The sequence below is a fragment of the Poromitra crassiceps genome (genome assembly GCF_964638095.1).
Source record: "Poromitra crassiceps genome assembly, chromosome: 8".
In the NCBI taxonomy this organism is placed as follows: domain Eukaryota; kingdom Metazoa; phylum Chordata; class Actinopteri; order Beryciformes; family Melamphaidae; genus Poromitra; species Poromitra crassiceps.
The window spans coordinates 29693145-29717280 of NC_139629.1; the positions used below are offsets into that span (position 1 = coordinate 29693145).

Sequence of the window (24136 nt, forward strand, 5' to 3'; positions counted from 1 at the left end):
TATGTTTTCATATTTCGACTAACAATATGGCAGGATATGAAGTGTTCAGCACTAAATCACTAAACGTTTTAGATACATTCAGGCGGTGTCGACATCATATATGAGTGGTCAATGGATGGATCAGTGCGGGACACACACGCGTTACCAGAAGTAACGTGACGGACTATCCATCCATACACATACATGCGCGTGTGTGTGTGTATGTATATATATATATATAGTATATATATATATATACTAGTAATCTTGTGCGCTATGCATGCTCGATTCCTAGGCTCGGCCGCTACCCTTGCCTCGCCCGCCCTTGTGATGTCATCAGTGAGTGATGTCATCAGTCATGCGAAGTTGAGCAATTGTGCATGCCAATAGAGCAGGTGAGGCCACGCAGCAGCCTCGCCCGCTCGGCTGCTGCGCGGCCTCGCCCGCCCTTGTGATGTCATCAGTGAGTGATGTCATCAGTCATGCGAAGTTGAGCAATGCCAATGCAATGCAATGCAGGTGAGTCCACTCCACGCAGCAGCGTGTAGTGGATGAATTGTATGACTTTTGAAGCGTAAATGTGATTTTCAAAAATGGCGATTTTCAGAAAACGCTTCATAAAAGTGGTCCTCATTTGTGAAGATTATCTTGCTGAACACAAGGTTCACTGTTTCATGTTAACTGCAGACCTTACTGATTACATTTTTTACCGGGTAATAGATAGGCTACATTTTTATGGAAAACATATTTTGTGGTGTAAAACTCGTGACTAGTACTTAATTAAAAATAGAAATCTTATCTAGACATACATAATATTGAAAAATATGAATGTATTAGATAGAGCAGTGCAGAGATCTGGTCCAATGGTTTTTCCACGAAAACAGTGCAATGCAGTGTAGTGAATTAAAAAGAAAAACGAGAGCTTTATGAAGAAAGTCTCACTTTGACAAGAAAGCAAACCACAGACCTGCTGTATCAAAAGATATAGAAGGGTAAATGTGCAATGACGTATTTGCACCAGTGTGAGGCAGCAATGCACTAACCCATGCCTAGTCTGCCGGATATCAAAAGAAGGCATGAAAGCAGTTAGTCCTCCTGACCGACAGGGGGCAGTGCATCCTTCGATAGGGAGCAGAGCGTAGCAGACGTGGCAACACACAGCAGCGTCATCAGTGTGTCTGTGTCGTTGTTTACTAAGGCTAGCCGGGCTAGCAGGTGAGTGGTGCTATTGTTTCTCTTTTAATGTCCAAACAGCAAAACAGATCTATGTCCTTTTACTGGTGAATTGGGTAGAAATGTGCATGTCTCATTTTGTTAATGAACTATCCCTATGAATGATCCTTTAGCTAGTACCTGTTCTACTGAGTAGATATCTGACCGCTGTTAACTGTAGCGTCAACACTGTAGCCCACGTCACGTCCAAGTCATTTAAAAATCACATTCATGTTGGCTTGCTTGTCCGCAGATAGGGGACATACAGTGGAGACAGTACATTGACTCTCCAACGTTTTTTCTAACAAGCGTTGCAGTCGGTGGATTTGTCACTTGCAATTGCAACACAGCACAGTTGAGAAGCATTTTCAGCAATTCATTCACTTGGTTTTATTTGAAGTGCATATGCCTATATATTATTCCCATTATTATTTTAATGATTGGCCAATCACGAACGATATATCAGTGTCAAGAGACTCACCTACTGTAATGTTGTACAATACATGTACAATATATGTACAATGTATACTGTATGTATATGTTGTTGTAGGCTCAGTATATAGTATGTATGTATATGTTGTTGTAGGCTCAGTATATAGTATGTATGTATATGTTGTTGTAGGCTCAGTATATAGTATGTATGTATATGTTGTTGTAGGCTCAGTATAAGCAGCTAACTTAGTGTCCATCCATTTTCTGCTCGGGTGCAGATAGAAGGCTGAGAAGATGATGGAAGAGAGTGGGATTGAGACTACACCGCCTGCCAGCCCCACACCTCCCTCCAGTGTGGCTGCCACCGTCAGCGGCCCACCACTGACTATAGGTAACCATGATGACACACTAGGGTTGCACGATATACCGGTACTACAACAGTACCGCGGTACCCTGGCGTTAAAAAGGATACTATACCACGTTAATTTAGTACCGGTACTTTTAAAAATGACATGAGTTGCGTTGCATCCATGTGCCACCGTCTGTTTCTCCACCGGAGTCTGTGTGCTGCAGGTTTGCTCTGTCTCTGTTTCAACTCCCTGTGGGCGTGCCAAGTCCACCCTCCCCTGTCTCACAACACTCCACTCTCCACTCCTCTGTTCAGCCGACATGCAGTGTTGCCAACTTGGCGACTTTGTCGATATATTTAGCTACTTTTCAGACCCCCGTGGCGACTTTATTTCTCAAAGGCGACTAGCGACAAACCTGGCGACTTTTTCTGACCACGGGAAGCAACGTTAATGTGTTGAATCTCTACGGATTTTGCCTGTAAATTGGTGCGGGTGCTGCTGGCTTTTCTCCTCTCTCTCTCTCTCTCTCTCTCTCTCTCTCTCTCTCTCTCTCTCTCTCTCTCTCTCTCTCTCTCTCTCTCTCTCCTTCTCTCTGCCTGTCTGACACACACAGCGCTTCGCCTTCACTGCAGCCTCTATCCTACCTGAGAGCAGCAGGATAGGGTTTGCTCATTTCTAACAGCGTATGTTGAATCTGGCCAACACGGGCGGAGTCAGCACTTAATATTACAACCATACAGTCAGATTACAACGGCTATGCCGAAGCATGCACGGACCCATCAAAGCTGTCCGTCTGTAAAACGATGTTTACACAGGCAAAAGGGAGACAACACGTCCACTTGACTTGCCAAAGCATTTATCCAACAGACGATCCGACTAGTACAAAATGTGACAGTTTAGCGAATGTGATAACGTCAAGTCAAGCGAGTGTGATTTATTTTGTTTTGACGAGGCAATTAAAGGCAATGCGCTCATGAGCGCCTAACCTCTGCCAAGGAGGGGGTCATCCCTATGTTCCCCGGGTCCTATGTTCCCCGGGTCCTATGTTCCCCGCTTTTCCCAAATAGGGTCCTATGTTCCCCGCTATGTTCCCTGGGAGAGGTTAGGTTTTGGGTTAGGGTCTGGGGGAGGTTAGGTTTAGGCGTGGGGGGTGGGAGAGGTTAGGTTTTGGGTTAGGGTCTGGGGGAGGTTAGGTTTAGGGTTAGTGAAAAACGGGGAATATAGAACCCGGGGAACATAGAACCCGGGGAACATAGACATGATCCCCCAAGGAGGTAGGCTATTGAGTCATGACGGTGTTTAAGAGTGATATGAGGTTGCAAACTGTATAACGTTAACTGTCAAAGAAATCACATACACTAAGTATAAGGAACATCAGATTACTGCACATTACCATGTAAAAGCTTTAATAACACTGAGAATTATTTATTTATTTAGAATAATCCATGATTAATGTTATACTAATTGTCAAAAACTCACCTACATGTATGAACAAACAAGAAAACACTTGACACCACATAGGCTACCACATACATGTTATTGTGGAAATAAATAAAGAGAGAGATTAACTGTAAATCTGGCACTTAATGATGAAGCTCAAACTCAGGATTATACTAAAGTAGACTGAACAGACATTATTCTATTCTGCGCTCTACTGAACACATTTCCTCGTTTTCTATTTACGGTAGTCAAATGAGATGCCAGCAGAATCAGCACCAACTCAGTTGAGGCAGCCTTCCCCAGCTATCTTTGAACACCACATAAAGTATGATGAAGACTCTTCTGTCATCCATTATTACACGACTTTTCCTGTTGTTTTAGCTTTTTGCCGTGGTATCGTTTAAGTATCGAGTATCGAGATATTTAGGCAGGTATCGGTATCGAAGTCATAATTTTGGTATCGTGACAACCCTACTTCATACGCACATTTTCTCTGTCCCACAGTAAACCCCGGAGAATAATACTCATGTATAGAGTCGTTTCCATGTTGCCAAACACTATTGACAGTTTGAGCCTTCCCACAGACGGCAACACAAGCAGTTTTATTATTGACGATGCGGTGCGGAATTGCCCTGTGTAGTATCACTGTGTAGTTACACTGTGTAGTTACACTGTGTAGTATCACTGTGTAGTTACACTGTGTAGTTATCACTGTGTAGTATCACTGTGTAGTATCACTGTGTAGTTACACTGTGTAGTTATCACTGTGTAGTATCACTGTGTAGTATCACTGTGTAGTTACACTGTGTAGTATCACTGTGTAGTATCACTGTGTAGTATCACTGTGTAGTATCACTGTGTAGTATCACTGTGTAGTATCACTGTGTAGTTACACTGTGTAGTATCACTGTGTAGTTACACTGTGTAGTATCACTGTGTAGTATCACTGTGTAGTTACACTGTGTAGTATCACTGTGTAGTATCACTGTGTAGTTACACTGTGTAGTTACACTGTGTAGTATCACTGTGTAGTTACACTGTGTAGTTATCACTGTGTAGTATCACTGTGTAGTATCACTGTGTAGTTACACTGTGTAGTATCACTGTGTAGTATCACTGTGTAGTATCACTGTGTAGTTACACTGTGTAGTATCACTGTGTAGTTACACTGTGTAGTATCACTGTGTAGTATCACTGTGTAGTTACACTGTGTAGTATCACTGTGTAGTATCACTGTGTAGTTACACTGTGTAGTATCACTGTGTAGTTACACTGTGTAGTATCACTGTGTAGTATCACTGTGTAGTTACACTGTGTAGTATCACTGTGTAGTATCACTGTGTAGTTACACTGTGTAGTATCACTGTGTAGTATCACTGTGTAGTTACACTGTGTAGTATCACTGTGTAGTTACACTGTGTAGTATCACTGTGTAGTTACACTGTGTAGTATCACTGTGTAGTATCACTGTGTAGTTACACTGTGTAGTATCACTGTGTAGTATCACTGTGTAGTTACACTGTGTAGTATCACTGTGTAGTATCACTGTGTAGTTACACTGTGTAGTATCACTGTGTAGTATCACTGTGTAGTTACACTGTGTAGTATCACTGTGTAGTATCACTGTGTAGTTACACTGTGTAGTATCACTGTGTAGTATCACTGTGTAGTATCACTGTGTAGTATCACTGTGTAGTTACACTGTGTAGTATCACTGTGTAGTTACACTGTGTAGTATCACTGTGTAGTATCACTGTGTAGTTACACTGTGTAGTATCACTGTGTAGTATCACTGTGTAGTTACACTGTGTAGTATCACTGTGTAGTTACACTGTGTAGTATCACTGTGTAGTTACACTGTGTAGTATCACTGTGTAGTATCACTGTGTAGTTACACTGTGTAGTATCACTGTGTAGTTACACTGTGTAGTATCACTGTGTAGTTACACTGTGTAGTTGTTTGAGCACATTGCTCAAGTAAACAACGCTATCTCGGTGAGTACTCGACCAATTTGAAAAGAATATGTCACGATGAGTTTATTAGACACATACAGTGTGATGAGTCCCTTAGACACATACAGTGTGATGAGTCCCTTAGACACATACAGTGATGTGTCCCTTAGACACATACAGTGTGATGAGTCCCTTAGACACATACAGTGTGATGAGTCCCTTAGACACATACAGTGTGATGAGTCCCTTAGACACATACAGTGTGATGAGTCCCTTAGACACATACAGTGTGATGAGTCCCTTAGACACATACAGTGTGATGAGTCCCTTAGACACATACAGTGTGATGAGTCCCTTAGACACATACAGTGTGATGAGTCCCTTAGACACATACAGTGTGATGAGTCCCTTAGACACATACAGTGTGATGAGTCCCTTAGACACATACAGTGTGATGAGTCCCTTAGACACATACAGTGTGATGAGTCCCTTAGACACATACAGTGTGGAAAATAGGGTCCAGGTTGAAAAAAAACGAAATTCTCCTTTAACATGGGTTGCTGCAAGTACCACCTACACAACGCCGTTACACACGGTCAAATGTTTCATCATATTCGTCGTGTTGCCAGGCTTGGCACCAAATACCAATTTTCTTCTTGTCACATATTGCATCAAGCTGTAGATTAGGGATGTTCATTTTGAAAAATTTCCATAATCGAAAATCGGGGAAAATTAACGATCAATTATCGATTATCGATCATATTAATAATATATATATATATATATATATATATATATATATATATATACGGTATATATATTACAAAATGAATGCCTATGGCAGAAAATACGAAAGACGTGTTCTCCTCAATGAACTCTTTATTTCAATGTGTCTCCTCTCCAACACTCTGCTGTCCCCGGCGCATGCCGGTGTGAATTCCCCATGTTTAAAACAAAGGCCCGTGCCCAGCCAGAAAACTAGAGACTATATGAAGCTCCATCTCACGTTAGTCGGCTGTGCAATGGAGTGGGGCGAGGAGGAACGAATTCCACCCAAACCTAGTACAAAAAAAAAAAAATAATAATAATAATAATAATAATAACAAAATCGATAAGAATTCCACATGATCGATTCCATTCCTTAACGATCAATTATCGATTTTCGATAACTGATGAACATCCCTACTTTAGATAGAGCCACACTGTGATTGCACGCTGTGTCAATGGTCTCAATTCAACAACACATGCTCTGTCTAAAGTGGGCGTAACTATTCCTGCATGCCTCTACATGACAGCCAATCACCAGCCTTATTAGAGCGTGGTGGTGCAAGCATAGTGCACGCTTATAGGCTCAAAGACGCTGTTCTCTCAATGACACTTTTTTTATCGAATGACAAGGGATATTTCGATACCCCTTAGTATCGAAGCTTTTATTTCATTGCCCAGAACGTATCTTAGTTCGATACCCAGCCCTGGTGTCCCAATTCCTAGGCAATTGTTTTCAACCCCCACCCCTTGTGGCTCCATTTTGAAGGGCAAGGGGCAACTCAAGGAGCACTCAAAAATAAGTGGGGAAGGGTTGGGGGGTACATAGCAATGGGATTGGGCCAAAGAAGCAAATCATTTAAAACTCTACTTTTTTGAGTAAATAATAATTATTACATGTATTTGTTGATTGAAATTCATAGTCTGCACTGTTTGCATAGCTGATTTGAATGTTTGCAGAAACAGTGCCAAAGTAGCACATCTTTCACTTAATTTGCCTTTTTTTTGGCTGATCCCATACATGACACACACACACGCACGTGCGCACGCGCGCACACACACACACACACACACACACACACACACACACACACACACACACACACACACACACACACACAGTATTATAGGCTACTTGAATATTTGGGGGATGTATCCTTTATCTCACCCTGGCCTGTTGTATCTTTGCTTTCGTCATGACACAGACACTATACAAGAAGTAACACACATTACATGGAGTAACAACTGCCACGATTGGCTGTACCCCATCTAGCCACAACCCAGGGATGCCTGCCCCCGCGGTTGCCACACACGACGCATGTGGTCCTGGGCTGAATTTGCCCTTGTTTTTTTCTTTGCTTAATGATTAACTGACTATCGATTGTTAAATGTGTTAAATGTGTAGGTTAAAGAAAATGCACGAAATTTGCAACCCTAACAGCCATATTTGTAAATAACGTTCACACAAATGTTTGTCACAAATTTGCTGCTCAAGTTGAAAAAGTTCTACTCGCGGGATTACGTGGCTGAGGCGAATTTCATGCCAAGGACGTCGTCCGGCTCAAAATTGTGTCTGTTGACGACCTTGCATTGACTTTGTATGTAATCGTGCTGCGTTTATTTTTTGTTCACTTTTGGTCTGAACACAGCTTTACAGTAAATAAAAGCATTCTGAACACAGCTTAACAGTAAATAAAAGCATTCTGAACACAGCTTTACAGTAAATAAAAGCATGAATGCTGCACTTCAAATCCTTATCTGAAAAAGTTCTATATATTTTTTTTGTTGTTCTAATGTCTCTGATGTTTGTAATGGAGGAAATGGGACTGAATCTTACTAGGAGTGTTCGTCAGGCTGGAGCAAATGAAGAGACATTCAGTCCTTAAGAGCAAACAGTCATGGAGACTGACCATATTACTTGGATCATTTGGCTATAAAAATATGCAAATTGGTTTTTTGATGTTATAACAGATACAAGTTGCAGAAATTGATGCAACGATTCATGGGTGGGGGTATATGCGGGAAATACCGCAATATTCCTGAAATATATCATGATATTCGATAATATTAAATATGGTCCCAAGCCAACTGCTAACCGCCCCTAAAGATGTTTTTGCAATCTTTGACCAAGAAGCACATTATTATGCAAAGTCGGGTGTGAAAATCAGCAGGAAGACGACTTCAACATGAGTCCATTCTTTTCTTGTTTGTTCCAGGTCTGTCCAGCACCACGTCCATCCCCTTCAGTTCCCTGTCCATCTCCAGCACCCTGCCCCCCGCTCACTCCTCGCCCGCCTTCAGCAGCCCCCTGGCCTCCACGCCCTCCCGCCCCCCGCACTTTGCCCCTCCCCCCGCGTTGGCCGCCCCCTCTCCCTCTACGCCTCTCGTGGCCCCCCCTGTGGGACCTCCGCCCTCGGGCCCCGTCATGTGGGTTCCTCCGGTGGGCCCGCCTAAATCCAGCTTCTCCATGGGCGCGGGATACGACATCACGCGCGGCCACGCAGGGCGCACGCCACAGACGGGATACGACATCACGCGCGGCCACGCAGGGCGCACGCCACAGACCCCACTGATGCCCAGTTTCTCCAGCCCCGCACCCATGCCAGGTAAGACCCCCACTGTTTCAGCAGCAGCACTTAAGAACTGAATTTATCCAGTATGGAGTTGATTGAAATAATAATAATAATAATAATATAAAAACTGCTTTAATTTGTGCTGCACAGCCCCTCCCACAGCCCGTCATCTATGGCATTCACAAACAAAAAAGAAGTATAACTTGTTTGCCAGACATGTGACTCTCTCTCTCACACACACACACACACACACACACACACACACACACACACACACACACACACACACACACACACACACACACACGCACACACACACACACAGTCTGAGTCTGGGCTACACCTCTGTCTCCCGTTTGATACATACAAGTACCTTGATAACCTGTCACATGGTGTCAGCAGTGCGTCGGAGGTCAGAGCTAAGCTAGCAAATAGACTGGAGTGCGACAGAAAGCTAGCGAACAGTTCTGAAGTCCTCAGTGCAGCACCATGCGCACAGCCCATGCACTATGCTGATGACTGCACACAGCGTGTGCGCCACATGGCAAATGAGGAAGTCACTTTGGTTATACTCCTGTTAGTTCGGTTACTCTTTGTTTAGGTGTTGGTGTGTGGATTTACTATGAAAGGGACCGTTTAACGTCACTTTGGATTATTATTTCATCACGTGGTGAGTACACGAAACACACCATAGAGACACTGCATGTAATAGGCCACGCCCATCACGGGGGAAGAGCTCCGTTCATTTCCACACACCAGCGTCATTTTCCTTGAATGAAACATAGCTAAAAGCTGTTGTGTGGTGGGGCTGCGCAGAAAACAAATGTAAAAAATCGCCAGTTAAAGTTTTTTTGTACTCCCGAGCAAAACAAGGAAGCCGTTGAGAATTGGCGAGAAGAAAAATGTGGATCTAGCTGTCAAGGAAGTAAGTTGGAGTGTTCATCTTCCGTATATACGATCTTTTGGTGCAACACGCAACCATGCACGTGACATAGGAGAACGCCAGGATTGGACAGGAGTTTGTGTTTTCCCCCGTCTTGGGCGTGGTTTCTGAATGATGACGCGTTACACAGTGTCTCTATGGCATGTATATCTGAGTGGTTTTAGCGCTGTTGGAATGTGCATTCTGGGCGACTGAACGGGAGTAGGCCAAAATCCCATAGACTGCCATTATGTAGCGCTAAGCTATTAGCAGTGAGGGCTCTACCACAGTTTATACTGCACGTAGATTGAATCTGAAAAAGACTTGATAAAGAAGAATAGAAAATTTAACTTTGTCCACCAATTCACGCAACTTGCCGTCTACGCTGTGTCTCTTTCTCTCACAAATCTATCTAAAAATGCAGGTGGTATCATCATGCTAATGGAGGCTAACTAAATGTTTTGCATGTCTGACGTTCCACTTTACGCTGAAGCCACAAGTTTCATTTCAGCGTCCTTGTTAACCGGCGAGGCCGTTCACACCAGCCGCGCGCGTGCCACGCTCAAGCCACGCTGAAGCTGCGCTGAAGCAATCGTTCGGGATTCAGTTCTATTTTCCAAGCGTGAAGCTGCCAGGCATGAAGTCAATGGAAGTTGTGGGCGGGGTCAAGGCGCGCCGAGCGAGGTGCTGAGGAAAAGACAGTGCTTCTTGTATGACTGGTTCAGCGCGAGCTCAGCTTCAGCCGGGCTTTAGTTTCAGCTCTGCTTCTGTTAAGCGCCAGGTGTGAACAAACGCTCACGCTTGGAAAATAGAACTGAACCCTGAACGATCGCTTCAGCGCAGCTTCAGCGTGCCTTGAGCGTGGCACATGCGCGGCTGGTGTGAATGGCCTCGCCTGTTAACAAGGACACCGAAATGAAACTTGTGGCTTCAGCGTTGCTTCAGCGTTGCTTCGGCGTATGGTGTGAACGCCCTGTAATGCTGATACTACTAATGAAGCGAAGCCTGTGAAGCTTGTTCCCGTAGTTACAACGCTTTCCAATTGCTATTTCTCCACGGTTCAGCGTGGCTACCTATATTTACAGTCCATGATGGCAGTGGCGCCGGAACGAGTTTGCAATTAGGAGGACTTTTTTTTTTTTTTTGATTTTTTTTGCAAGAAAAATTGACGTTTTTTAGACGTTTGGATGATTTTTAGCCATATTTAGAGGAATATCTAATTTTAAATTAACATTAGGATTATACTGTAGTGATGTCATTATTCAGTATTTTCTCCTTTTCTCACTCACTTGGTGACCTGCTCTCCCTTTAGGTCATTTTATAATTACACTACAACAGACAGCAACACAGGCAGAAACACTGAACTTATTATTATTATTATTATTATCACTTCGAAACACAGTGCAAAACTTGTCATCTCAACACAAAAATAAAATAACAATAACCGTATACGATTATAGCAGCAGCCAATGACAACACATTCAAGCCATCCTAAAGTGCGTTAGTGAGTGCAGTACAGAGTCCGGGTCTGTCTGTCTCTCAGGTGTAATAATCCCACAATGATCACGGCTTTAACAAGAGTCACAGGCTGTGTAAACAGTGTAAAGTGGGCTCTCTGTAACTTGATCCCTGGGTCTGTCTGTCTCAGGTGTAATAATCCCACAACGATCACGGCTTTAACAAGCATCACAGGCTGTGTAAACAGTGTAAAGTGGGCTCTAAGCGTCAGGGGCAGTTGCCCCCTCAGATTTTGAAAAAAATTGCCCCCCTTTTTTAGGGGGACCAAATTTTAAGGGGGACAAAATATCCCCATGTCCCCCTGCTTCCGGCGCCCGTGCATGGTGGCTACACATGACAAGGTCAGGTGATCCAGTGAAATGGATACTTGGGGGACGGCTACTGGTGGCCTCTAGAGGGCGGCATTGACTAAGAGTCTTAACTGAGACTCCGTCCGTGGCTGTACCATGGCTGCCCGGTGGGATGTACAGGATCTGTGCTTGTTATGTTGACATGACCGCTACACTGCATACTGACACTAAGACAAAGTCCTCGTATGTAATCTTGCACATTGTGGCAATAAAAGAGATTGTGATTGTGATTGTTCTTGATCTCCTCTATCTTCCAGGTGTGGTGTCCAATCCCATGGTTCAACAGCCAGTGATGTCAGGAGGCTTAGACGCCGTGTCGCCAATTACTTTCCCCGAGGAGCCAGATGATCCCAGAGGGCCTACAGATAACAACATGGGCGGAGGCATCTGGGGCTTCTTCAAGGTAAGAGAACTTAGATTGACACCCACTGACTCCACATGCCAAGATGGATCATTAACTTTCTGTAAATGTTAGCCAACTAAGAATAAAGGCTTTTTAATATACTACCTTCTCGAGTGCCTCAGATCTCTTCAATAAAAGTAATGTTTTTATTTGACGTAGAATGCAGAGGACATGCAACTGTTTCGTTAAACTCGCATTCCAGGAATATTGTATTTACTGCGCTGCTCTAAATATAACATAACTGGCGCGGGCCTCAGTCAGAGAGCCCGTTCGTCCTGGAACCCACTCGATTTGCGCCAGAACACAATCGATTTGGGGGTGGAACACGGCAGGATTGGCCAACGCCAGTGCCCAGAACTGTCAAATCAAATCATCGACAGAGACGCTATGACCGGCCTCCCAATCTCCTTTTCTTTTTTTTCCATGACAGTGTATCAACGTGGCTATATTATAAATATAGCCACATTATAAACAACTAACCAACACTGATGGTCCGTATGGAAACGGTTTTGCCCGAAATGGCTAAAAGTTATATCAATTTGGTCATTCAGTGGCATTTTACTGCCATGTAACATATAGGCGATTTCCCATCATGCATTGCCCTCTTCAAGGGCTCGCGCTAAAAACTGGTCCATTGGAGTGAATGGAGATGTTGCAACTCCTGGCGTGAACTACAGTAATAATCACATGAAAAAAACATTTTTCACATGAGTGCAGGAAGGCCGTGACGTAGGATGCAACCACATTTTGGACATTTTGAAGGGCAAAAAAAAAAGCAGGTTTGAACCCATAGAGGGCACTTATGCTGTTGAAGATGATAAAGATTGTAGAATATTATAAATTTGGTCTCAAATGTGGAAATTTAACCAGAATTCTTCACACACCACCCCCAAAAGCCATATATATTGGTTAAAAGCTGAAAAAAGTGTTTTGAGGGTAGGTTACACTTTAAGAACTGTGGGCTGAATGTGGACCTACAGGATATCTCCACATATTTCAGTGTTCAGCTGTAGTATTTGTCTTCACTGTCCTTATAAAGTGCATTTAGCACATCTGTGCCAAGATGCAGTTTAAGTTGTAATCGGAAAATAATATTCCTATTCTGGTTGTATGGCTTTTCATTTTGTATATGAAGGGCCATTTTGACTCAGTGTGCCCGAGGTGTTTTAGCTTGAGGACCTGATATTGTCTGTCTTTCACGCCGACATTTCTTACCTGCTCTCTGCTCATTTGGAATGTATGGAACGCAAGGGGGTAACCAATCAGAGGCAGAGTAGCATGGGTCACTACCGTAAATATCCTAAATGACAGGCTGCGCAACTGCCAATGGCTGTGAAGTAGTTCATTTGGCATTTCAACATTTCTACAAAAAATCTCAGTTGCGCACTCTTTGCTACTGTGTGCTGCCGTGCCACTGGTTAACCAGAGGTGGCACCTGTGCCATAGGTTGCTGACTCCTGCATGTTATCAAGCATATGGTGGCTAAAAAGCCACCAGTCCTGTGGCCACAGGTAACAAGGTCAAATTCTGAACTTTTTTTTATTTTTTTATTTTTTTATTTTCTTCTTTTTAACTCATTCACCGCCAAAGACGTCTTTGACGTGTTATCAGAAATAGCCATCCACGCCAAAGACGTGTTTGACGTGTTTTTGTTTTTATTAGTGCAGCGCCTAGTTCAAACACTTCCCCAGCCTGTGACATAGTATCAGGTTCCTAGCATCTAAGACAACACGTGAACAAACACATACCGCAGCTGTTGTTTTGAAATTGAGCAGGAGGAAAATCAGAAAACGGATAAACGCTTCCTTGTGCAGACAGGAGAAACGCCATTGAAACGCCCCTCGGCGCGCTGCACGAGCTGGTCGCCTTCCTCTGTGCCAGCCGGGAGAAAACGGGAGAAAGTAATCCAGAGAGATGTGTTTGATCATCGGAGGAATGAGGAAATGATCGATCAGAGGGCGGTGAGGACGTGTTGAATAGCCGAGGGGAAAACGGGAACGATCAAATAGCAGGGAGGATAGGACAGGGAGACATGGACGAGGACGGGTGGACCAGAACAAAACAAAATAAACACACGAACAGCTAACAAGGCAGAAGCGGCAGTCACAGCAGCCCGCTGTCCGTTCTCAAGAGCTATTCAGTTGGTTCATGAAATCGCTGGGCTGCGTGCCCTCCAGTGTTGCTCCTGGCCAATCCCGGCGCCACAGGGCGTGGTTATTGCTTATCCTATGTGGGGTTAGAAATCTCGCATCGTGTGTGTGTGTGTGTGTGTGTGTGTGTGTGTGTGTGTGTCTGTCTGTCTGTCTGTCTGTCTGTCTGTCGGTGTGTCTGTCTGTCTGTCTGTCTGTCTGTGTGTCTGTCTGCACACTCACTCACACTGAGTAAACTATATTGTTGTATGTAAAAAAAAAGCACTTCATGTGTATATATATATATATATTTTTTTTTTCTTTTTCATTTGTGTCATAACGAATAATATTTACATGTCTGATGTCAATACAGTTCAAAATTAAAGAATTGAGAGCGAGTTCTGCATGAGATTGTGTGATTTAGAAAAATGCCAATATCTGCAATTTATCTTGTCAGAGAGACCTTTTTGGTGAAAACAGGGTGTATATAAAGGGCTATAAGTAGAGTACAGAACATGCTAAAAGCTCACTTTTTTTTCCTGGTGAACCCAGAGACGTACATCTTCATTTTGAGCTATTGCAAATCACTTTGGTGCTAATAGATAATTTACTGCGAGCACAACATGTGGGTCTTGAAAGATGACCAACAATTATGAAAATCTTTGGCCTGTGCTAAATATTGGCAGTCCTAAACTGGCCATGAATGAGTTAATGTATACTGTTGTGTTTTTTGAGTGTATTACTGCTGCTTGTGTTTTGCTGTTTTGCACATGTATACTTGTCTTACGGGTGTAAAGCACTTTTGATACCTATGTTTTGTTGTTTTATATATTCTGTTTTTATGTTTTTGTGTTTTATGTTTCGGGGACAACGGATGGAAACTAGCCTTGTGCTAAATCCGGCGATTTTTACACTTTAATTATGTTCCAGATATTTTTAACTGTTCCATGGTTATTGTGTTCATTCATTTTGCATTGTCTCGTCTAAATAAATAAATCAAATCAAATCAAAATCATACACATTCAAATGCTACAGCATTCAATTCCTGCCGCCAGTTTCACGTCGCTGAGAAGGAAATGTTGCCGTTGTTATTAGTAGTTTTATTATTGTTTTGAACAGTCTTTGCCTTCACAATCTGGGAACCCATCGGTTAAACAAAATATATATATATATTTTTTTTTCTTTCTCTAACCTCTGGAGGCAGGCTCGTTTCATGTCTGTGTAAACGGAACTCAAGGGGCTCCGCCGGCAAGCTCTGCCATTGGCTCCAACCGACCGGCTCTGACCATTTATGGATTTCCTTTCCCCTCCCTGCGTGTCGCTCTCAAATCCTTCCGTCGCTATGAAACAACAATAACAACTATAGCTCGTTGCTAGTAGCAAGTAAACAGTTACAGTTAGTAGCTATGAAACAACAATAACAACTATAGCTCGTTGCTAGTAGCAACTAAACAGTTACAGTTAGTAGACGGACAAGCCCGTCTTTTATTGTCACACCAACACACCAACACACTCATGCTGACGGTGGCCGGTGAAATTTGTCCTCTGCATTTAACCCATCCAGGCTTGTCCTTTCCTCCGGGGGGGGCAGGCCAGGAGCAGTGGTCGCTTTTTCTTTCCAGCGCCCGGGGACCAACTTGGGTGTTGTCGCCACTGGTCGGATGACGATCTTCTGCATGTTTTTAGTGGGGGGTTATGTACGGAGGAACCCGCTGGGGAGCACGGGGAGAACATGCAAACTCCACACAGAAAGGCCCTTTCGACGAGATAGCCCACCTGGGCAGTAGGCACTGAAGATATGGGGGGGTCACAACTCCAGCGCCCACAGCGTCCCAGGCGAGAATCGAACTCAGGACCTTCTAGCTGTGAGGCGACAGCGCTACCGACTGCGCCACCATGTCTAGTGTCAAGTAGCTACTTGCTATACGCTGAGAATGGTCAGTGTTGACTACACACCGCTCCCTCCATTTTGATTGGGTAAAGCGCAGCATGCGAGCCCGCCCCCTGCGAGCCCGCCCCCTGCGAGCCCGCCCCCTGCGAGCGCTGTTACACAGCTTTTCACTGAGCTTTGCCGAAATGTGTCTTGAGAGATGATTGCCTTCATAATACTCAGCCTCCTCTCAAAGCGCGGTCTCCCCTGCTGTTGGCAGGGCTTAAAATTCACTTTGCAAACTGGGGGGGAATTCCCCCCTTATGTTCTTCAGATAGGGGGGATTTATAGATTTTGCCCCCCCAAAGTCTATAGATTTTTTCAGCCGTTCTTAACCTGTAGTTTATGCACACCTGAGTCTAAATGACTGTGGCTTTTGTCATTATGTTTTATTTGCAGACTAGGAGCCATACGCTTTTGGTTCTATCAAAGCCTTTATTTTTTTGTATTGAGTGATACACTAATAAAACACATATTATATCAGAAGTGTTTTTGTTTTGTGTTCACAGTTAGATTTGGTTAGGTCAGAGCTATGGAATATTAAATAATCCATCTCACTACATCTGCCTTTCTTACTGTCATGTTGCTGGCAAAGCTCACATTATCTGTCTGTTTCCACCTGATTAAAGAAACCACATTATGTGATGTTGACTGATGTTTTTATGTATTACATCAAATATTACATGTTTTCTTTAATCAGGTGGAAGCATTTTTCAATCAAAGATGAAACGACACAGATATTAGCGATATGGTTTATAGAGGGACAAACCTACCCTCAATTTCAGCTCTGGTTAGCCACCGTAAATTAACGTTAGCCGGCTGTTTTTGGAGCCACTGACCGACACAAAACCTGGACGTCTCATTTGGGGTAAAACATGAGGGTTTTTTATATGGATTACACCATCTCTGGGAGTATGTAGTGCTTTGAATGCGTGGATATTTGGTCAGAACAAGCTGTTTGCTGCTTGCTACACCGCTGCCTGAGGTAACGTTCAGCCAACAGTCCGCCCTCTAATGTGTCCGACCAGTCGTCCGTATTCAGCAATGTTCGTTCGTTCCGCTCCGTCGGCTTAACGTTATAGATGTCGGCGCGCAAACAATTGCGGGACTTCTCCCGCATTATAAATGACAAATCTGCGGGAATTGGCAAAAATATGTGCGATCCTCGCAATCCCGCGCCAAATTTGAAGCCCTGCGTTGGCACATGCTAAACACCCCCCCCCATCCCAATATGTGTGACATGAGACACCAACATGCACCTGTTTGTTTCCAGGGTGTAGCCGGTAACCCCATGGTGAAGACGGTCCTGGACAAAACCAAGCACTCTGTTGAGTCCATGATCACCACTCTGGATCCTGGCATGGCCCCGTACATCAGTAAGTCCAAATGTGGCTTTGAATAAAGAATACAAAAATATGCCGTATAATCATGGAGCAGCACGTGGTATGTCAGAGTAATGCTGCTTGATTTTCAGACCTTTCTCTGTAACAAAAGGGCAGGTTTCAAAGCAATTTAAACTATCTGCAATCAGCTGCTACTTATAAGGCTTTCAAACTGAAGCCCTGGATACTTATAAGGCTTTCAAACTGAAGCCCTGGATACTTATAAGGCTTTCAAACTGAAGCCCTGGCTACTTATAAGGCTTTCAAACTGAAGCCCTGGCTACTTATAAGGCTTTCAAACTGAAGCCCTGGCTACTTATAAGGCTTTCAAACTGAAGCCCTGGTTACTTATAAGGCTTTCAAACTGAAGCCCTGGTTACTTATAAGGCTTTCAAACTGAAGCCCTGGATACTTATAAGGCTTTCACACTGAAGCCCTGGATACTTATAAGGCTTTCAAACTGAAGCCCTGGATACTTATAAGGCTTTCAAACTGAAGCCCTGGATACTTATAAGGCTTTCAAACTGAAGCCCTGGATACTTATAAGGCTTTCAAACTGAAGCCCTGGATACTTATAAGGCTTTCAAACTGAAGCCCTGGATACTTATAAGGCTTTCAAACTGAAGCCCTGGATACTTATAAGGCTTTCAAACTGAAGCCCTGGATAGTTATAAGGCTTTCAAACTGAAGCCCTGGATACTTATAAGGCTTTCAAACTGAAGCCCTGGCTACTTATAAGGCTTTCAAACTGAAGCCCTGGCTACTTATAAGGCTTTCAAACTGAAGCCCTGGCTACTTATAAGGCTTTCAAACTGAAGCCCTGGCTACTTATAAGGCTTTCAAACTGAAGCCCTGGATACTTATAAGGCTTTCAAACTGAAGCCCTGGATACTTATAAGGCTTTCAAACTGAAGCCCTGGATACTTATAAGGCTTTCAAACTAAAGCCCTGGATACTTATAAGGCTTTCAAACTGAAGCCCTGGCTACTTATAAGGCTTTCAAACTGAAGCCCTGGATACTTATAAGGCTTTCAAACTGAAGCCCTGGCTACTTATAAGGCTTTCAAACTGAAGCCCTGGATACTTATAAGGCTTTCAAACTGAAGCCCTGGATACTTATAAGGCTTTCAAACTGAAGCCCTGGCTACTTATAAGGCTTTCAAACTGAAGCCCTGGCTACTTATAAGGCTTTCAAACTGAAGCCCTGGCTACTTATAAGGCTTTCAAACTGAAGCCCTGGCTACTTATAAGGCTTTCAAACTGAAGCCCTGGATACTTATAAGGCTTTCAAACTAAAGCCCTGGATACTTATAAGGCTTTCAAACTAAAGCCCTGGATACTTATAAGGCTTTCAAACTGAAGCCCTGGCTACTTATAAGGCTTTCAAACTGAAGCCCTGGCTACTTATAAGGCTTTCAAACTGAAGCCCTGGCTACTTATAAGGCTTTCAAACTGAAGCCCTGGATACTTATAAGGCTTTCAAACTGAAGCCCTGGATACTTATAAGGCTTTCAAACTGAAGCCCTGGCTACTTATAAGGCTTTCAAACTGAAGCCCTGGCTACTTATAAGGCTTTCAAACTGAAGCCCTGGCTTCAAAATGTTAGTTTTTACTATTTTCCGGCTGATTGAGCCATTTTCTCCCGAAGAAAAATACACAGTTAGGCTACATAGCCAGTATAAAAACCTGGAAAAGTCATGGAATTTGAAAATTGTTATTTCCAGGCCTGGAAACGTGCCAACCAAAGTTTTGGAAAAGTCATGAAAAGTTTTGTTGTTCATTCACCATTCAAATACACCAGATTTGAAGGCTGCTGGCGGGTTTTTTTTCCTCTTCTGCCTAGCTTAAAGAGGACATGAAACATCTGATCATATGACCCTAATTCATAAGCAAGTATCAGTCGTACGGCTCCGTGCTGAGACTCTCTCTCAGTGCATCATTATCTGTCTGAGGGTAGTTGCTATATATACATTATCTGTCTGAGGGTAGTTGCTATATATACATTATCTGTCTGAGGGTAGTTGCTATATATACATTATCTGTCTGAGGGTAGTTGCTATATATACATTATCTGTCTGAGGGTAGTTGCTATATACATACACATTATCTGTCTGAGGGTAGTTGCTATATATACACATTATCTGTCTGAGGGTAGTTGCTATATATATACACATTATCTGTCTGAGGGTAGTTGCCATATATACATTATCTGTCTGAGGGTAGTTGCTATATATACATTATCTGTCTGAGGGTAGTTGCTATATATACATTATCTGTCTGAGGGTAGTTGCTATATTTACACATTATCTGTCTGAGGGTAGTTGCTATATATACATTATCTGTCTGAGGGTAGTTGCTATATATACACATTATCTGTCTGAGGGTAGTTGCTATACATACATTATCTGTCTGAGGGTAGTTGCTATATATACACATTATCTGTCTGAGGGTAGTTGCTATATATACATTATCTGTCTGAGGGTAGTTGCTATATACACATTATCTGTCTGAGGGTAGTTGCTATATATACATTATCTGTCTGAGGGTAGTTGCTATATATACACATTATCTGTCTGAGGGTAGTTGCTATATATACATTATCTGTCTGAGGGTAGTTGCTATATATACATTATCTGTCTGAGGGTAGTTGCTATATATACATTATCTGTCTGAGGGTAGTTGCTATATATACATTATCTGTCTGAGGGTAGTTGCTATATACATACACATTATCTGTCTGAGGGTAGTTGCTATATATACACATTATCTGTCTGAGGGTAGTTGCTATATATATACACATTATCTGTCTGAGGGTAGTTGCCATATATACATTATCTGTCTGAGGGTAGTTGCTATATATACATTATCTGTCTGAGGGTAGTTGCTATATATACATTATCTGTCTGAGGGTAGTTGCTATATTTACACATTATCTGTCTGAGGGTAGTTGCTATATATACATTATCTGTCTGAGGGTAGTTGCTATATATACACATTATCTGTCTGAGGGTAGTTGCTATACATACATTATCTGTCTGAGGGTAGTTGCTATATATACACATTATCTGTCTGAGGGTAGTTGCTATATATACATTATCTGTCTGAGGGTAGTTGCTATATACACATTATCTGTCTGAGGGTAGTTGCTATATATACATTATCTGTCTGAGGGTAGTTGCTATATATACACATTATCTGTCTGAGGGTAGTTGCTATATATACATTATCTGTCTGAGGGTAGTTGCTATATATACACATTATCTGTCTGAGGGTAGTTGCTATATATACATTATCTGTCTGAGGGTAGTTGCTATATATACATTATCTGTCTGAGGGTAGTTGCTATATATACACATTATCTGTCTGAGGGTAGTTGCTATATATACACATTATCTGTCTGAGGGTAGTTGCTATATATACACATTATCTGTCTGAGGGTAGTTGCTATATATACACATTATCTGTCTGAGGGTAGTTGCTATATATACACATTATCGGTCTGAGGGTAGTTGCTATATATACATTATCTGTCTGAGGGTAGTTGCTATATTTAAGCAATATCACACGAGAGGGAGTGCATTGTTGGCTAATATTGGCACTGCTGTGATTCGGTCGCAGGCACGAGGCCGCAGGCCGAGTGCCGTAGATAATCACAGCAGTGCCTATATTAGCCAACAATGCACGACCTCGAGTGTGATATTGCTTTTATACAACAGTTCTATTAAACAAAGCTGATTAAAAAAATGACAAAAAGCTGAGAAAATAGATGATTTCTGTATTTATTCCTCCGCCAACAAAAATAGTCCCCCCAGCTTTCCCTTTGCAGAAAATGTAGCCTAATCAGCCTAATAACTGCAGGCTGTCTACCGGTACTTTTTGTCATACACATTGATTTGCACGTTTCCATTTATTGTACAGCAGTGAAGAGAACAGAGTCTGGTGACGGCATGGTTGACTGTCGCTTTGCAGGAGGCATGTCCGATACCGAGGAGGAGCTTGTTTGATCTGACAGTACGTTGCTCCATCTTTTCCTGCTCTCCGTGGATGGTCGCCAATAACTTTTTCACGAGCTTTCAGACCAAGACAAAAATGTGTGGCGAAGTATCACTAATCACCGTCCTCGTTGAATTCAGCATCCTGCATTAAATTCCATGAACGGCTGAGAGGCGGCTCGTTGATATGGCGATTTAAACCAGCGCGAAGCCCAAGGTAACCGCTTATCCCATATAGCTCTCCTTTGTTCGTCTGTACGGATCCATAAAACTGCCTCAAAACTAGAGGTCGACCGATTAATCGGCCGGCCGATTAATTGGGGCCGATTATTGGCATTTTTAATTAATCGGCATCGGCCTGCAAAAAAAAAAAAAAAAATTTTTTGGCAGGCCAGGCCAGGCCAAGCCACCGGGCATTTGCCCGACGTGCCCGATTATGCAGTCCGCCACTGAATGTGAGTCTTCTCATGCACCCATGAGCCTACTGTAACGTTACGTTTCCTCAGTCACCACCATCTTCTGCAAACACACTTCTCCCATCAAATGACAGCAAATCTAAACAGTTACATTATTATTATTATTATTATTGTTAATGTATAGAACAGTGCATGAATGAGTTCTCTGACATACTGCTCTCTCGCTATAGCCTACCAGTCACTACTGAAATCTATACCGCATAACCCAATGTATTTTTCTATTTAATAAAAAGAATAATCAAAAACATGTTACTGTACTGGCTAAGATAACATCTTATATTAGATGTAGGCCTACAGTATAATGTTATATTCGATTTTCAATGTGCATGAATGGATAATGGAAATCTAGGCTACTAGATTTCTTTAAAAAAAAATACCAACAGAAGAATATTGCACATTTTTTGGGGGCGCTACCCACACGTTTAGCTGTGTGTTTCTCATTCCACGAATGCACAATCCTTACAAGTTGTACCCCGTTGTAAAGGTGACTAATCAGGCTTTCCAACTATATAAAATACAATACCAATTGGTATTATTAAAGGGGAGAAATAATCGAGCAAAATAACGTTTCCAAACTTTTTTTGAGGAGTTTATTTTAATCGTATTTTATCGAATGAAAAAAATAATAATAATCGGCATTATATATCGGCCATCGGCCGCCCTGCTCTCTAAAGATCGGCATCGGCATCGGCCATTGAAAAAGCAATATCGGTCGACCTCTACTCAAAACAGTATTCAGCTCTGTCTTCTCAATTGACTGGAAGTTGATGGTCATAGTTTTTGAACGTAGCCAAGTTTGAAAGCAGTTCACAGCCCAGACTGTTTGCTTCACAGTGTTTGCTTCGTTTTTGTTTTTCTCCAAATCGTCAAGTCCTGCAGGTGAAATATGAAATATGAAGAAGAATGTTGCTCCCCCTCGTCCTCTTCTGACGAGCATTCATAGTTTAAGTCAAAAGTTATGTTAGGAAAAAAATCCATCTTTGCGCTCTCGGTTACGCTTCGAATGACGTTCAATGTAACGTGGCTGGTGTTTGTTTTGTTGATTAGAGCAGCTGTGAAGCGGAGTGATATAGCCTACCCTACACACAGTGAAGCGCCAGTGCATTATCGTGAAATATAGGCACTCGTAAGATCCCTCTTGTCCAATCAAATTGCTCGGCCGGAACTACCTGTTGTATAAATACACATTATCTGTCTGAGGGTAGTTGCTATATATACATTATCTGGCTGAGGGTAGTTGCTATATATACATTATCTGTCTGAGGGTAGTTGCTATACACATTATCTGTCTGAGGGTAGTTGCTACAGTATATATATACATTATCTGTCTGAGGGTAGTTGCTATATATACATTATCTGTCTGAGGGTAGTTGCTATATATACATTATCTGTCTGAGGGTAGTTGCTATATTGGAGCGTGGCTGAGAGGGATTTTTCATTGCGTGCCTGTTCTGTTGTAGCTCTTTCTGAATCCACTTGATACGTTCTTGTTCTCCAGAGTCCGGCGGCGACGTGGACATCGTGGTGACGTCGGACAGGGAGATGAAGGTGGAGGCGATCAGAGACGCCTTCCAGGAGGTGTTCGGCATGGCCATGGTCACCGGAGAGCCCGGTCAGTCCAACATCGCCCCGCAACCTGTGGGCTATGCAGCCGGTGTCAAGGTACTTCTCCATTTCTCGTGCCGGCTTCTATTGGGAGATGGCGGGAATTAGGCTTGGGGTGATATTCGATATTATTGAATATATCCCATGAATATCATGGAATATTTCCCCGCAATATCAAATACACTCAAGAGATGTATACACAAAATTGATCAGATCCTATTTTCCCGACTCCTTCTAATCTACAGTATTAACACATTCACTGCCAGCCGTTTTTTTTTTTACTGTAGGTAGCTTCTGCCAAGGTTTTTTTTTGAGGATTCTGGCTCATCTTTCAAGAGCCGAGGATTATTTTCTGCTAAGATTTTGTGAACACAAAATATCTCAAAAGAACTAATAGAATGTGTGCTTTCTCTGTCTAAAAGAGTTAGTTTGTAGACTTAGTAGTTATGTAGGCATTAGCACTTGAATACAGCATGGTTTCAGCGTCTGAAAATTTAAGCTGAGATAAATGGCTTTTTGTGAAATTCGATAGAACAGTCACTTTAACCATTCATTTTTGGCATCAGTAAGACGTCAGACATCTAAACAATAGTTTTGAACAGTAATTTCCTCCATAACAGCAGGAAACCCCCCTCTCCTTCAAACTCCTCCCTCCGTGTGTGTTCTCCTCCTGCCTCCGTGGCTCTGCAGCGGGCGTGTCACAAGCGAGTTTCTGCTGCTGCTGC

General features: G+C 42.8%; 1 protein-coding gene across 1 annotated transcript in view; it reads left to right on the plus strand.

Annotated features, from left to right (window-relative positions):
- The first annotated feature begins 1146 nt into the window (after window positions 1–1146).
- prrc1 (proline-rich coiled-coil 1) overlaps window positions 1147–24136 on the plus strand; it is a 42068-nt gene continuing 19078 nt past the window's right edge. Inside the window, exons 1-6 of the mRNA XM_083641917.1 lie at window positions 1147–1194; window positions 1902–2014; window positions 8348–8737; window positions 11752–11897; window positions 17230–17332; window positions 23305–23468. Coding sequence (XP_083498043.1) covers window positions 1918–2014; window positions 8348–8737; window positions 11752–11897; window positions 17230–17332; window positions 23305–23468 — 900 coding nt within the window. The 5' untranslated portion in view covers window positions 1147–1194; window positions 1902–1917. The remainder of the gene's footprint in view (window positions 1195–1901; window positions 2015–8347; window positions 8738–11751; window positions 11898–17229; window positions 17333–23304; window positions 23469–24136) is intronic.